This window comes from Tubulanus polymorphus, chromosome 7, assembly GCF_964204645.1.
Source record: "Tubulanus polymorphus chromosome 7, tnTubPoly1.2, whole genome shotgun sequence".
Classification (NCBI taxonomy): domain Eukaryota; kingdom Metazoa; phylum Nemertea; class Palaeonemertea; order Tubulaniformes; family Tubulanidae; genus Tubulanus; species Tubulanus polymorphus.
This window is the reverse complement of record NC_134031.1, coordinates 21,024,517-21,041,866: the sequence shown is the minus strand read 5'-3', so window position 1 is coordinate 21,041,866 and position 17,350 is coordinate 21,024,517. Positions and strand designations below refer to the sequence as shown.

Below are 17,350 nucleotides of genomic sequence, written 5' to 3'. Positions count from 1 at the left end.
GAAATGTATGAATCTTAATCCAATATGTAATCAATCCGTCTCAGGAAATATTTTTTTAAAGGTCGGCCCGTAACGTGACTGGTTTTGTGGGCAGTTTTGAGTCCAATGCCAGTCCTAAGTTCCAGTAGGCTTATAAGACCAGGGGGTCGGTTGCGCAGTCATGACTTAGACTTATGACCAGTCTAAGACAAACTTAATTCTATAGCCAATCTAACAACTTAAGACCAGTCTTAATATTTAAGACCACTATTGGACTTAAGTCACGACTATGCGACTGGCCCCAGAAGTACACAGGACAAGGATTTCATTCAGTTCATGCAAGTTCATTTTTCAAAAGCGGACCTTTGTCGTATTGTGGGCAGTTTGTCCTAACCTCCTTAACCCTCCCCCCTCTCCCAACACTGCGCTTCTGCCAGGTTTATTGATCTGATTGTGTGAGCAAAGTCGTACCAGAAACAAAATCAAAAATTGTTTCCATTTATGTTTCAAACTGGGCTTGAAATCAAAAGGTTACAATTGAAAATATGTTGAGATAAGACCTGGTTGATGATGCCAGTACATTCAATTTGTCGGATTGTAGGCAGTTCATCGTAACCCCCTCATTTTTTTGGAGAATTCTCGCTTTTCACTAATTTGAATTATTGAGTGAATTTTCATGTGAACAATTTGAAACCGATGGTACGCTAATGGATAGGCATTTTTCAGTTCGACTTCAATTTGCTCACAGAATGTCACATACTTCCTAGAAATTCATGTTTATTACGCTTGATTCAATACTCGTAGCCGTAAGCGATCTAGAATCATTGATCAATTCTGCTAATATTTGTTTCTATTCATTGATTTTCCTTGTTTTTCCTATTCAATTAGATGAGTCCTTTCTCTTACATCCTTCATGACCGGTTGGATAGAATGTGGCCCGCGGCGGAACCTTCTTTCATGCTAGACGCATCATTATCATTATAGATTATCGGTTAACAATATGTCGTGTACTTCTAATGCAATTGTTGTTGTTGTCATTTTTTTTAAGATCTCTCGGAAATAACTGGCAATTTTTCTTTATTGGTTTTGTCGATTGAATTAGAATATTTAGTTAACAGCATCCTTTACGTTTTGAAAATTGAAACATACCCTCCTGATTATTTTGTCTTCATGCTAATGTTCGAAGACAATTTGGCCCACGTCACATGATTGATGTTTCTTGCAGTGCCTCGATCTATTTAACTTTGTGATTCTTAAATTTTTGAAAAGTATTTATATTAATATTTACCTATAATCGATGTAAAAAGTAGAAAGGCATCTGTGATTCTAAACTGAGTTTAATTATTTGTAATGTTTTGTTTTCTATTTTTGTAGAGTACAGCAGCAGCAGTGGCAGCTGCCGCTGTGCAGCATAGTAACCATAACATGTCTGCATCAGCCGGTCAAAATTCATCAAGTAAGTGAAACCCCCTTCCCTCATCTCCCCCTCCCCGCCATCCATATCTATACTTTGCTCCAACGATAGAAATTCAAAACTATTTGATCTGTCTTACGAATTTTGTATCTGAAATCTACTGTGGAAATGGCGGCTCAGCGTCGGGTAGAACCCATTAGCGCAAAGAAATCAAGAAATAGGTTTCATCATTCCTTGAACCTAAAGGTATTTTTTCAAAAATTAACTGAAGCACAGAAAAAAAGAAAGGGCAAAGAAAAAAAACAGAAAAAATCATAGAAATATCTTTTCCATACAAGCATTAAAATAAAAGGGAACAGGGAAAACATTAGTTTTAATTTTTTATTATCCTGTATTTTCCACTTGAAATCTAGGAAGGAAATAGTTAAAAGGAGACGTGAATCATGGAGTAAACTGACCTTTTAGGATAAGATCAGAAATTAAGACGGGAAAAAATGTTTCTAAGATTATGTATTCAGCGAAGATAGTTGTTCATGTGCAACCAGTGCGATATAAATTAGTAATTCATACAGTTTCAATGGAGATTGTTGTTTTATATTTTATAGGGAATGGTATACCTGAATGGTTGTCATCTCGGCCTGTCACATCAGAACCATCAGGATTGAGCTCTGGTCGCGGTATAAATGCTAACACAGGTAAGAGTGCAGCCTCATTTATATTTTTATGGCAATTGTTTCGAGGCTGAATTATTTTTGATTCTTAAGTCTTTATTTAATTACTTTGAATACGGATCCCGGAATTCTGCAAAAATCATCAAATGAAAAATGAAATTTTTTATGTGAAAAATGCTCAAAAATTCAAAAAAATTACCATATCTATTTATATTCTTTCCTGTTCCCCTCCAAACTAAAAAATTCATTTTTTTTCTTTTTTTGTATTTTGTATTTTGTTCCCTTCGTCTCCAATTGTACTCAAAGTTATGAAAAAAAAGTCTGTATAAACTCAACGAGTGATTAAAATTCTTTATATCAACTTTTTTGAATGACGAAATCCTGCATAGTTGAAATTCTTGAAACCTAGAAAAAAATATAAAGAAAAAAAGCCTTTCACCTTCTTTCTGATTTTGTTGAAATCCCTAGTTTTTATTAATTAATCTCAAGTCCCAGAGAATTCTACGAATTGAACTTGTTTTTGAGAGATTGGTGCAAATTATTGCTTACAGATTGGCGGGGTATTCCTTCGAGAAATAATCATCATGGTAGGTGGCGCTCATTTTCAATGCACTGATCTCGGTATTATTAAAGTGTAGCTCAGGTATATCACTGGACAGCGACTGTTACCAGTTGCCTCCGGGTGACCTGAGCTTAGCTTCAAACATTTGGGATGTTTTTTTTTTTCACGTTGATGGCTTCAAGCTCCCTCTCAACAAATCGATCCGTTCTGACTGACAGTCAGTAGGCAGTGTGGATGGTGGCTCCAGGCAGTAGAGGAGGGTGGCTCCAGGCAGTAGAGGAGGGTGGCTCCAGGCAATAGTGGAGGGTGGTTCCAGGCAGTAAGAGGAGGGTGGCTCCAGGCAGTAGAGGAGGGTGGCTCCGGGCAGTAGAGGAGGGTGGCTCCGGGCAGTAGATTGCAAACTGTTTCTCTTTTGAGATGTAAAAGGAATAACGTCTTTTTTTTCAAAGCACGATACAGTACGACACGAAAGGTATCTTTCTTCAGCTAATAACTGTTTTTATCGCCTCGGTTGCTCGAACATCCGATGGACAAAGCAGTTGTTGACCAGAGATGGATTTTTTCAGTGCCGGACGATCGTAGCTTTGACAATGAGAAGCAGACGGATAAAAGCGTTCGTTGGTTAGAATGGATCGGTCGTACGTGAGGGTGTTTAACTCCTCTTCTTTCTCTATCTCTGTACGTCTTTTTCTAGTAGAAAATTTCAGATCATTTCTTCGTCGAAACGGAACTTACATCGCGTCACAATGCATGGATGAATTTTCTTGTTTTTTTTCCCATTAATCTCTTCTTGTCGCAAAAAAACTATTTCTGTTGGTCGTGGAATGTTTGCACATGTGCATGTATTAATCACGAGTGAATGACGTGAAAATTTCTTCGCATCCGTTCGATATTTTGTCCATGTGCAATTTTGATGTTATTTTTTCGAAAATGTAATGAAATTTTTATTTTAGATTGGTTTTCATTGAAGTCTATTTTTTGAAATAAAGGTTGAAAATGTCTTTTTTTAACGAAGATCAACTTGTCATGTGCATGAATCAGGAATTCAGTTTCAGTAAATTAGAACATTTGATTTAGTTAGACTTAAATCCACCCGTTGTTGAATGTTTGTATCGCGGGTGTCGGAGTCTTGTGACAAACGGATGTCTGCGGGAAAAGCTGGATGTGAAATCATGAAAATTTGAGAAAAAGAATGAATACGCTTTGTTCAAGTTAAAAACTTATCTTTTTTAAATGAGTTCAGATTGTGATCAGCAACAGCTTGTGTTATTGTACGTAGCTTGACGTCAAATAATATGAAAAATACCTAGAAAAATTTGATAGATCCTGGTATTCTATTATAAAAAAAAATTGAAAAAAGCTAATTGTAAGGTGAAGATTGTATTGTGAAAATTCTCGAGTTCTTCAATGTGACTCTTGTTAGAGAACCAAATCAGGAGTCCACTGTATTTGATTTATAAAACATATGAATTTATGTTTATTCTAAGAATCTCACTTGGAAAAACTAAAGTTTTTGATATAAGAAAACGTTGTCGTCAACAACCTCTAATAGATTCGATCGTTGATGAGTTGTTTTTAGATGAGTGACGGACAATATGTCATTATCGAAATGATATGTAAACCACTCCTACCTTTTTTTTTATCCAATGACATTTTTCATCTTGGAAGTTACTTGAAAAAAGATATTCATCAAAAAGATCTCCGAGAGATTGTTGTCGCGTAGATATGAGTCGAACAACCAACACCGTATCGAGGCCATTTGTTTTTATGCAATTACTTTTTTCAGTAGTATGAGATTGATGGGGGTAAAAAAGGCTTCATGTATTTACTCTTCTAGCGGAGATGAGGGGAAGTTTCGGGTTTTGGTTTTGTATGAAGTCAATAAACATTAAAAGATAAGCTAAGGTTTCACCTGTGGCAGAATACGAGTCTCTCTACCGGTGTCTTGTTAGTCATAGGTTTTGTAATATCCCTCGGTGTAACGTTTCTCCCACCACAGGCTGATATGACACACAGATCAAGTTGTTCATAGTTTATAACTTAATGCCGACGAATTGTCTTCATTCTACTATTCTTATTGACGATGAACCGAGAGATGGCTCGGCGTGGTGCGGCTCGGCGTGGTGCAGTTCCGCGTGGTGCGGTCCAGGCCAGAGCCAAATTCTAGCTTTGGTTAAATTATTGCGCGTGAATTGCAACTGGTTCCGGGCGTAACTCACCAAATTGGCCGGGGCCAAATTGTCTCCATGTGATCGCGGCTGTTGCGTTTGTTGCAGAAATTTACTGATTTCTGATATGTGGCAAGTTGCGCTCGATGATTATCAATGAATGCTCTTTATATTCGTGTTTTAGATTTTTTTTTTTTTTGTTCGCATGATAAAATTGAAATGATTGTGGTTTCATCTCGTTTTAGAACCTACGACACCGACGAGTACAGCTTCGTCGTCATCACCGGTTAGCTATCACCAGTCAGCAGTGAAACAAAACGTCATCCAAGGATTCGGCGGCCCTTCGATCGGTGGTCGGTCAGCCGGCGAATTGTCGTCTCAATGTCAGCCTTCGACGCCGAATTCGTTCAGTCCGCCGGCGTCAGCCCTCACGAACAACAACAACCAGTTAGTCGTGCCACAGCCATTGAAACCAGCGACAAAAACTAAACGATCTTATCAGTGTAAAATGTGTGATCAGGTATGTCTATTATAATCTGTTTATATGTAACCCTTACCACGACGAGAACGAGCTGCCACTAGGATGCATGTTCGTGTTGTTGTCCAGTCGCAAAGTATCTTTCTAAGCCTTGTTTATATATATATATACGAATGCATATATTAGCGCCGTTCCGAAGAGATGTCCAAACTGTCGCATCTTTAAAGTAACGCTTCTAACTGCTGAAACGGCAACAATATTTGTTCATATATATCATCGGGATATAATGAGTCATGTGATAGGGGTAATACGCATATCGAATTGAGGAAGAACTTCTGTCCATAAAATGAACGAGAATATCTTATCAAAAACGTTTTTAGTGATAATAAATATCTACACCGCATACAAATATACATAACTACAGTTTTTATCATTCATTATATAGTTTTTCATACGTGTATAGTAAGGTTTATATCATTGTTCAGTACAGGTACAGGAATCTTTTCATGAATAGTGTTAATAATGATAATTATATCAGTTTCTTGCGTAGAGCGCCTTTCCGTGGTGAACCCTTGATCAAAGCTCAGTCTCTTAACACTTTTAATACAGCAATGTATGCATAGACGAGGTTGGTTCGAGAGGTTCCTGTGACTATAGACGAGGTTGGTTCAAGGGGGTCCTGTGACTATAGACGAGGTCGGTTCGAGGGGGTCCTGTGACTTTAGACGAGGTCGGTTCAAGGGGTTCCTGTGACTCTAGACGAGGTCAGTTTGAGAGGTTCCTGTGACTAGACGAGGTCAGTCGAGGTCGGTTCAAGGGGTTCCTGTGACTCTAGACGAGGTCAGTTGAGGTGCGTTTGAGAGGTTCCTGTGACTAGACGAGGTCAGTTTGAGAGGTTCCTGTGACTATAGATGAGGTCAGACGAGGTCGGTTCAAGGGGTTCCTGCGACTATAGACGAGGTTGGTAAGAGAGGTTCCTGCGACTCTAGACGAGGTCGGTTGGAGAGGTTCCTGCGACTCTAGACGAGGTCGGTTGAATGTTCTGATCGAGTCATCATTCTCTTTCGCCCTAAGGCCCCTTACCTGAAAGCGCCATATTTTCAAAAGAAGCTCCTGTAGAAATAACCTCCAGAAACATCGACAGTTGCTTGAATTAGAATAATGAGGTCGTTCAGGTGTTTGTTGTTAATCATCTTGTCCAAAACGATCAATGATCTATTTTTATCGAAGTCTGTTGCATGATTATCAGTTGTGAATTAATTCTATTCCATTTTTTACACCCAATTATGATGAGTTAATTTCCTATCGATGTCTGATAATGATATATTTCTATACATTTTCATTATTATTATTATTATTATTATTATTATTATTCTTCGTATATTATATATCTCAGTTTTGTGGTTTGCGGTTTTGGCATTTTTTCTTGAAGACGGAATCAAGGTCGAAAAAGAGCCATTAGTTGTGTATATTACTTAAAAACACCTCGGAGAAAGAGTCAAATCTGAACATTCATCAATAAACGTTCATTTTTGATGAATTTCAGATTCTGAACTCATCATCGAAAAATTCAAGAATCATTTCGATTATTCGATTTTATTGAATTCTGCATGTCAATTTATTTGATGCACAAATTCATCGATTATTCATTTAAAAAAAAGAACGGGACTTTTGGCTAATGCCCGGACTGCAAAACTGAGGGGTTTTAAATATGAACCCAAAAAAAAATCAAAACAAAACAACTAATGGCTTTTTACCTTCTTTCTGTCTTGCAGATGTTTGAGTCCAAGTCCGACTTACTGGTCCATTCCCACCAAGTCCACAAACAAGACCCAAAGCCTTACAAGTGCGTAACATGCGCGAAATGCTTCGCGAATTCGTCTTACTTATCGCAACACGCCCGCATTCACAGCGGTATTAAACCCTATCAGTGTAACTTCTGTGAACGGCGTTTTACGCAGTTATCTCACCTTCAACAGCATCGTCGTACACATACCGGGGAAAAACCGTATCGTTGTCAGCATCCTGGCTGCGGCAAGGCGTTCACTCAACTATCGAATTTACAAACTCATTCTCGCAGTCACATGACCGATAAACCGTATCGGTGTAACTCGTGTTATAAGTGTTTCGCCGACGAGCAAGGTCTACGCGATCATATCCCGAAACACGCCGAAACCAAACACCTTAAAACTCACATTTGTCACATTTGCGGAAAGTCTTACACGCAGGAAACGTACCTCAGTCGTCACATGTCGAAGCACAACATGGACGGAAACGTGCCACGTATTCGCATCCCGAAAGCCGAGATGTTACCGTCTCCGACGTCTCCCGATCTGATGTCTCCTCTGAGATCGCCGCTCATCAAACAAGAACCGGGTACGTACGACGATAGTTGTTGCAACACGCCGAAACCGATGATGATCGACAATATGAACGGCAAACCGAATTCGGCGTTCATGCCCATTTCATCTCATCCGATGAGCCAAGCGAACATGGTGAATAACGGGTTGCCGCCGACCAGTTTCCCGTTTACTCCTCCGTCGCTGCCTCAGAGCTCGCCGATCGGACCGTCTTTACCGCATATATCATGCGTGACGTCGCCGCGGTATTTTCCGTATGATCCGGTGAATTCTCAACGACAACAAGAGTCGATCGAACGCGATTTCCATCAGCGCGACTTTCACCAGCCGTCGCGTGACAAGATGATCGCTAACAGTCTGTTGAGTTTGCAGCATATCAAGAATTATTCGTCGTTTACGCAATGTAACGGTACCGGAAATACCGTTTAATAATAAACTCGATCCAGATTGAAAGCGAAGACACCGGTTTACTGAAACGGGTTGTTATAGCACCGGCCGAGATAATTAACAATTGAAATAACCACCGTATGAACGAAAAAAACAAAAAACACATACATGGCTTAATAAACGACTGGAGAAGCGTAGTTGTGCAATTGAGATATTGAGTGACTATGAAACAATGGACTGCGGAGCTGACATTATCAATGTATCGTAATGTGGTATTCGATGGTTGAGTTTTTTGTTGTAAGACATCATTGTAGCTATCTCATTAATAGGAATGTACAAATTATATATACATATATAAAGATATATATATATAGATCTGTGAAAACAAAAAAAACGATCTGTTGTAAAAACATAGTGTCTGATATAGTACAAACACATCCGTGAAACAATGGCTTATTTCTTATTGATACTCGCGATTCCGTGATTAAATCATTGACCCTCGCGTGTTAGATAGCAACGATCAGTTCTAACCGAGATTCTGTGTAAAAAAATTTTGTCAACTTTTTTTTTCATCGTCTAAAATGATTTGATCGTCGGCGGAAGACGAAGTCTTCGATTTCGGCGAAGTTTAGTTTTGAAATACTCGTTTAAAACGATCTTTTTATCTGTGTGTAAAATATGCTGTTACAGCAAGTAATGAAAAAAGGGTCTTACTACCATAGTGCATTTACTAGATAACATCGTCTTAATTGACTCTAAATAAATCCTATTCACGTGATCACTAGGCTTTATCAAATCCGTATTACCTTCAAAGTAACCAAACTTGAACATTTTTTCTATGGACACATTTTAGATAGATATTTTATCATATATAGAAGTCCCTGGCTGTATTGAAGGCGTAATCGGACTATTTAGCAGTAAGTAGTGATAATTCAAGAAGAACATGTATCGCGCGATATTGTAAATTCAGAAATATTCAAGAATGAATTTTCCAGTTTGGCGGTGGAAAATGATTTTACAAACAATGAATCATCAGCTTATTATATTTTGATCTCAAAATGATACGACTGAATGAATGGGGATTATTACGCGCATTTAGATCTGTCTCCATATCATCAACTGTCACAGTTGTGGTTAATCAATTTATAAAAATGTTCTCTGAGTTTCTTTCTTCCGACTCCTTCCCCCTCCCTCACTCTACTGTCTCATTTCACAGTATTTAGGATACCATGACATTGTCGTTTGAGATTAGGTAACGCTCGCCGCGTATGAGCGAGAATAGTTTAACTTCAAAATAACTTCATTGTGCCATATATATGTAACGTGTGATGAACCACTATGAAAAAAGAAACATGATATGAATTGTAGAAAGAGTAATAAGTATTTCATTTATAATGGTATATTTCATCTATCATGAAAAAACTGAAAGTTTTCATCTTTTAACTCTTTCCTGTCTGGTTCTAAAACATTAGGCTGTCTGCCGGAATATAGTCGGAAATTAGGACTTCGGACAAGCTTTTTCCTTCTTGTACAATGGCATCATATGAAAAAATCTTGTCAATTCTAGAATAAGAACTTTGGCCAGAAATCGAATTTACATACTAAAAATCAGAAAACAGTTATGTTGGGACAAAAGAATCTGAAACATTTCATAGTATTTCTTGCACGCCATTGGAAGAGATATGCATTATCATTAGTCATCTCACATATACTGATTATGACACGCATTTTCCATTTCTGGAATTTCTTTAAGCTCTATATACCAAAGAAGCGACCAATTTGTAAAGCTATAGCGACTATTACAAACAGCAACCGCAACTTGAAAGAGTTAAAACTTCATTCAAGAGAACGTTTGAAATAGGATCCCGTAGTGCTATTAGATAGATCTAAATACTTCCCTCGTAGATCACCATCACATACTTAGTTCTTTATTCTTTGTATTGAGAATAAAATTTGCAGCATATGACTGAAAACTAAGATGGCGACGATTTTTGCGCAATTTCATCTTGGAAATTGTATTAATACATGTACGACAACTGATTAATGCGGAAACTTTTTTTCTTGCTAGAATTGAGACCTGCCAACAGCCATATTTTATTACGCTGTGTGTTGGGATAATGAAATACTAATGAAGCGGGATTCGATGTACCTCGAATGTTGATGAATCATAACATTTTATTTCATATTTTTCTATGAGATGTTTTGGGAAAATATTTCAACTAGATTCCATGGATTGCACGACGAAAGCCGAGTTCACACCGCGTTATTTAGAACATTCTAAATCAGTCCGTTCCAATTTAGAATAGACCAAGCGTTGTGTCGTTTCTTAATTGGTCCATTCCGTTTTAGAGAAGACCAATTTAGTCTAACCAAAAGAACAATCCAGCTTCTAAATTTTAGAATAAACCATTTCTTAGTGCGTGAATGATATAAACTTTGCTTGAATTGTGTTATCAATGACTGTGTTACGCCAGTTGGACCACTTTAAAGACAATGTGTGTGAACGCATGCATTAATTTGGCCCGTTCTAAATTGGTCTGTTCCAGGAACTAGTGTGAACACTGGCTGATTTCATGCTGAAGAATTGTTGAAATCAGTTGATGATTTAGTGAATTATATGCAGGCTTCAGTCGCAATGTTTATCAGTTGTATTTCGAATCATATGCACTTTCAACAATCGTGATTGTCCAGTACTTTAAACTCTTTAAAACTTAAGGGGCCATATTCGGAGGTCTACCCATATTACTATAACTGGAAGGGTATGTCGTAACTTTTCACTGCTGTATATCACTACATGTACATGTAAAATACAGGAGTATATGTATATTATAATTATATGTATATGTATGTGTGTATAATGTACTCTATCTATTCATCAGCCCCAATGGCAGCAATTCTCTCAATGTTCTGTTTACTGATGGTGATGTGTTTAACTTAATAAGGTACAGATGTACACCGGGATACGCTCATCTTCCTATCTGTCAAATCCAATCTATGACCAATCGATACATACGAAATGCTTCTCCAGCTATACACCCATTGTGACATCTTGGAAATGAGGGGGGCGGGTAGTTTTTTACCATGTTTGCTCAACAAGTTGGTTTACGTTTCAACCATTGGTTGTAACATTGCGGTTTTGATTGTCACTAGTCAGTTATGCACCGATTAACTGTAATCTGTAAATTCTTGCTTTAGTTTATAACCACTCAGCCATTGCCATGTTGGGGTAGAGGGACCTCTTCAACGCTGGACCTACCCTACGGACGTCATAGGTTTAGCTTGGATTTGACAGACTGGTTGACATAAGATTATTTGCCATGAAATCTGGAGCCTGTTTCACGCACAGGATGATTCAAAGTTTCATTAATCGTGATATAACGATATCAACATTTTTATGATACTTAAAATGGGCTCCGCCCCCTAACGGCATAGACACCGGTCTGGATGAGGGGCATGGCATCTATTCGAGGTCTGTAGGTTCACTTTTTTATCGCAACACTGTAGTAAATTACAGAAACAGAACATAGCAAAATGAAATGAAAAATATTTTGGGGCTCGATGACACTATAAATAGGAAAAAAATCTAAAAAAACAACTTTACGAGAAATTTTTAACTCTATGAATTTGTACTCTCTTTTTGAATTTCATTTATGATTGACTTTGTACTTCGTCTTTTAAAAGCAAAGTGGCTGCACATTGTAGTAAGAAATCAGTTTAAAACCCTTTAAGCGCCGCGTGCCAAACTTGCAAGTTCAATTCAATTTTATTCAGCAAAAACATCAAATCTAATTCAAATTTTAATTAGTCGAAAGAAAAAGTATTTGTTCTTGCCAACTGCCTGGGTGGTTTATTTCAAAATACTGTTGTACTATGTAAATCAGCTGAAAGCAGAAAATGTATTTTGTCACACATATAACCCACAAATTGCATCATTTCATGAGAAGCAAATATTACAGGCTGCCGGTTGTAACCTCTGGGTCTCTTGAAAGGTTACAGTTAGGGTCAAAGTAAAACCAAACGTGACATGCACATTATCAGCCACCAACTGACAGGCAATTAAATTATTATCATCAACTTTTCCATCAATGATCCACGTAGCCTTGAATATTTGGGTTTTGGTTGAACTGAACCCTCCCTTATAGTATGGAGCACTCCCACTTCAGTACGCAGTGACATTCGTACACGGCGTGTTGGTTCAGCGCGACTATGGCGCTAAAAGGGTTTTAAAATAACTTCCATTAAGCAGATTTCTCGCTGTATGGCCGTGTATATTTTTTGCCTTGAAAAGGCAATGACCAATTTTGGTGTGGTAAAACATGTCGACGTGTGCGCGGCCACTAATGCACTATAAACTCGAATTGATTGTTTATTCTATACGTCTTACAACATAAACATCTAAAATATATACATATATCTATAATAAATATATTATTATTATTATTATTATTATTATTATGAATAGAAATAGTAGTTGAAAATCGCAGTAATTACAGTAATCTACTTATGGTGATTGTAGATATCCCTGGGTTAGTTCCCCCCCCCCCCCCCGGATAAAGTGCAGAATATTGTGTAATTTTTGTAAAAGAAAGTGTTTATGTTTGGCTATATGAATATCGTCGATTAAACAATGGATTTAAATCTATTGTCAATGAATTTGCATTTCCTCTCCTTATACGATAGTTTTTATATCGATCATGAATTATTTATTTATATTTCGCCGCATTTTGAACAAATTATGAAATTACGATAAATCCGTAAATCGGTGGAAGCTTCATTGGAAAAAATGGATGAAATTCTATTTCGATCGTCGAGGGATTTTTTTTATTGTACTGTTAAATGCTTTTAACTCGTACAAAACTTATAAAAAAAGGTTTCATATTTTGAAAAGAAATTCTTTTAAAAGTTATTATTTTATCAGCTCATTGTTTTTGCGTAGCCCATCAGAGTAAAATGCATTTATTACAACCATGTTAGTAACGTTTTTTTGTAATATTTAGATTTTCTATTCAGCTCCATTAGATTAATGCAGTCATTTATAGGCAATATTTGGATTGTTATACGTGATGTAGCTTTATGTATAGCGATATACTTTTTAATCCATTTTAAGGCATTTTTTTCATGGTCATTTTCATGAAAAGTTAGTGACAATGTCTTTAGAAAATCTTTGCACGAAGCAAATTCGAGATTGCCTTATTTTTAACTAAATTTTAGAAAAAAAATGTATTATACACACATAATACAGGAGATTAGATAAACTTTATATCGTTTTCGCCGGATTTTAAGAATTTCTTGTAGCTATTAATGAACAATAATGAGCTGGATATATAGGATACAGCTGTTGATGACGAAACTGAATGCTTTTAGTTGAATTTGCATTTCCTTTAAAAAGTCTTTCAATGAGAAAAATCAATTGCCTTGTGAAAATACTGTTTATTTGTTTCGATCTCTTTGAGATTGTTAGCGGATATTATCGAGCCTTCAGAATTCATTTAAACAAATTAATGATCACTGAAAATATTCCATAATTTCTATTCAGTTATTTTATTGTCTTTTTCAAAATTCATGATTTAGAATGGATCACCGCGTACAACATGTGCTTGACTTCATTCGATAGTCTGTCGATACAAGTACGTAAACTACTAATTGAACCACGGAAATATAGAAATTTCTATCGGGAAATTTGCATTTAAAATCAATTCTAATTTGTTTGACCTTGTGGGTTATATATTTTTTAGAGAAGCACGAACGAACTGTTGTCTTTGTGCATTACTTTCCGCGCATAAAGCCACGTAGTACATTAAAACGTGGATGTGAGGAAATTGCGAGCGTATCGCCCGAGGCCGACTGCTATACAATCACCCCCCATCAAAGCTCGAAAAGATAAAAGTCATCATAAAAATGTATGATGTTTCACAAAAATTGTATCGATCGTTTTCTGGTCGTCGTACGTGTGACACGTTATTCGTCGTATCGTTAAAATGCATTACGCAAGCATTTTTTTGTCATTTCTTCCACATCAATTTCTGGAATGTTCTTTTACGTTTTCGGAATGAAAACTGTCAGAACACGAGATAATTTACTAAATCAGTCATCTGGTGAATAATGTAAGAAATGATGAACCAGTTCCTTTGGTGTATATGTAAATAAGCAATGCCCCCCTTACCAAACTTGCGTCTACCCTACCTGTAACTGACCCTAGATGGGTCTTAACATTAACGGACATTCTTGGAGGAGAATTTAACTTTTCTGCAGGAATTTAATCAAAACTTTGACTTTGAACCTCTTACTAATATTTGAAATACATGTATATATATATATCAAACCGTGTCAAATACTTCAGACGATGACGACGACACCTGTTCACTCAATTCTGTCAATTATTCGTGGAATTGTCTGGTAGCACGTGGTGCTCGTTATATTTTTTATCTTAAAAAAATCATATTGAAGAAAACCGTTTTGAGCTTTAAACTATAGATGTTGCCGTAGATACGCTAAAACTTTAATTACAAAACAAATGAAATGAACATTGCTTATGATTAAAGTGAACACTGTTTGGTCAGTTGGATTATGCAATAGCTATGTTCACATTATTACTAGTTTGAGACAGTTCGTACGTGAAACTGCCAAATCTGAGTGCGCGTTCATACATCATCTAAATCCAGTGAGGATCAACCGTTCTAAATCGGTGCCGGCCAAATTTAGACCTTTCTAAATAACGTAGTGCGAATACGACTAATGAAAATACCAGTTCGCTGGCAAAGGCTCATAAACCATGATCACACGCAGATGATTTAGCACTGGTTATACTGGCCTGGGTGATATTTGGCCAAGCTTAATTAGAGAGCGCATTTACGTATATCATCTTTACTAAAATACTATTGAAGATGTTGCTGTTGGGAATCACTTACTCAATCAGTGAATGCTCACAGGCACTAATTTGACGTTTTTGTCAGTTTATGCTCTCTGCGAGGGTAACGTTTGATATAAAGAATTTGCACTGAAATTAAGATAAAAAGATTCAGCTTAAACGTAATAAGATTGATGGTAGTTTCGGCGTAAAATGTGACACTAATGCGTATTCAAAGCCATGTGTTGGATTTAATATCCCGATCTCAGACTCATATTCAAACCTATTCCAGTTCGTCTAAATCAGTCACAGTTATCGGTAGTTATCAGCGCAACAGCTGCGATGACATATTTTTGGAATGAGTAATGTTCAAATTGACAAAATACATCATACATTACAACCAGCCATGTCTGGTTTATTGTCTGTTACCAGTTTCGATTTTTGAAATAGAAAGTGAAGTACTGATATTGATTCCTATGAAATCGTGTTAATATAAACATTCATGATTATCTGAATAAGCCATAATATTACGCATTACACCTTTAGCCAGTGGTCGATAAGGAGGAATTTTATGTTTGGTTTTTTCTTCTCAACTATAACCAGATTCTCGAGATTTGAAGATGAATGAATAGTCATCAATGTTGTTTATTTGTTGTTTTTTTTTTTCATAGGGAGTAAGTGACTCGTATGTCTGTGTATATATATATAGATTACTCTATTGTACAAAAATTGTTTTGTATTAAACTTATTAATTGATTGTTAGATATATAAGATATTGAAAGATACATTAGTGTACAGTGATGTACAGTGATGTACAGTGATGTACGTGAGCTGGTCGCATATATAAATACACACATGTTATATGTGTGTTAAGTACTTACAATAATGGCCAGTTTTTGTCGCTGATAGTTGAATATTATTTTGTTCATCTGACGACGGAACGATACCGCCGTCCGTCGTGGTTTCATTTGTAATATTTTTTTTTCAAAATCAAAGCGTTTTTTAGTTGGATGATGATAAGTTCGTCTTTTGTTGGTTGAAATAATAAATTATTTTGTCAGTCGTTCATGATCGCAAAACCTTTTCGCGGATTCAGAGAAATTCCCTTCGTAAGGAGGGACTGTCACACCGAGTATGGATAGTAAGAATGGGGGTAGTTTGCCACTTGTACATATGGCTTTTGTGTTGATATTTTAAGGGGAGGGATACTGCATTAAAGTCGGGCAAATGCGTATTGCATATGTCCTTTTAAAGGGCCATACATACAGTTTAACCGTACGTTCCCTGGGAGCGGTTTTCAAAATCAGCAGTTTGCAAAATTAGAACTAACGACAGTTTCAAACAACAGTTTATCACTTGTTCGGATTCATCAATGTTGATCCCTTATGACATGAACCCATAGAATTATATACAGTTTCGTTGACGGAAAAAATTTCAAACTGCATCTGAGATAATCATAGCGTTCGAGAATTGATTGTTTCTTACCGAGACACAAAAGTTCGGGCGTCGAATCGAGAAATAATTAGTGTGTCATTTTGTCGTGTCGTATCGTCGCGATTAGAAGTGTTCTCAAACCTCAGGATGAGTTATTTATTCGCTGTAACGAAATTATTATTGTTTGTTAAATTGAGATAATCAGTAAATTACGTAATAATCGATTAGTTAATTCATTAAAACGGATTAATCTTGATATTTTATAATTAGTATAAAACAATTAGTTCTAGTGACAAACTTGTGTAAGTGAAAAGAGTAACTTTGTTTCCATGGTTACAATATGTTTTATGATTGTTTTTTCACATATTATTATGATTATTATTATTATTATGATGTTTGTTATAGTGGAGTAGAAGTTGTAGTTTATGTTTAGTACAAGTGAACGATGTTTTCGTGCGGAATTCATTTTCTCTGAGTTTAAAACGAGGTTTATGTTTTCCTAAATAAAATATCTTGTCAGTATCAGTATGCGATATTACGCCAACTCTTGCAGTTTTTATTCTTTTCTCTTCGAGTTGCGACGCTCGCTCGTCGAGATATCCGGCGAAGACGTCGTTATTCGACGGATATCTCGACGGATTCTGATGAAACCTTTTTTAAAAAGAACATTTTCGAAAAATCTTATCCGCATTATCGGTAGGATTTTCGAATACCGGTCGTCGGATTCTCGGTGAACGGAGGAAACTTTTCTTTCTACACAAATGAATGTTTGCGAGGATTATTTGTAACATTACGCATTATCCTTCGTCTCATCATCATGCTTATCTCATTCTCAAAGAAGCTTTAAACATCACCGGATGATTAGTGAATCTGATATTTATCTGGAGTAGTAAAAGGATGTCAACGTTTCCCATATCGCTACGAGAACACGTCGGTGTGAATGAAAAATTATGAATACTGTTAAAATGATGAAATTGGAGCAGTATTTGTATCAGGGGCTGTATTGAACTCTGCGATGTGAAGAGTATATGAAACCTCGCACTAAGAATA

The 17,350-nt window shown here is 36.7% G+C and overlaps 1 protein-coding gene across 4 annotated transcripts in view; it reads left to right on the top strand.

Annotated features, from left to right (window-relative positions):
* The window catches only part of LOC141908629 (uncharacterized), a 94,009-nt gene that overhangs the window by 55,740 nt on the left and 20,919 nt on the right, over positions 1 to 17,350 (top strand). For 3 of the 4 annotated variants that reach the window (XM_074798737.1, XM_074798738.1, XM_074798736.1), the window contains exons 4-7: positions 1,354 to 1,435; positions 1,999 to 2,088; positions 2,616 to 2,651; positions 5,040 to 5,314. In XM_074798737.1, coding sequence (XP_074654838.1) covers positions 1,354 to 1,435; positions 1,999 to 2,088; positions 2,616 to 2,651; positions 5,040 to 5,314 — 483 coding nt within the window. Of the gene's footprint in view, positions 1 to 1,353; positions 1,436 to 1,998; positions 2,089 to 2,615; positions 2,652 to 5,039; positions 5,315 to 7,047; positions 8,288 to 17,350 lie in introns of those variants that run through there. The other variant, XM_074798739.1, reaches the window with a different exon arrangement.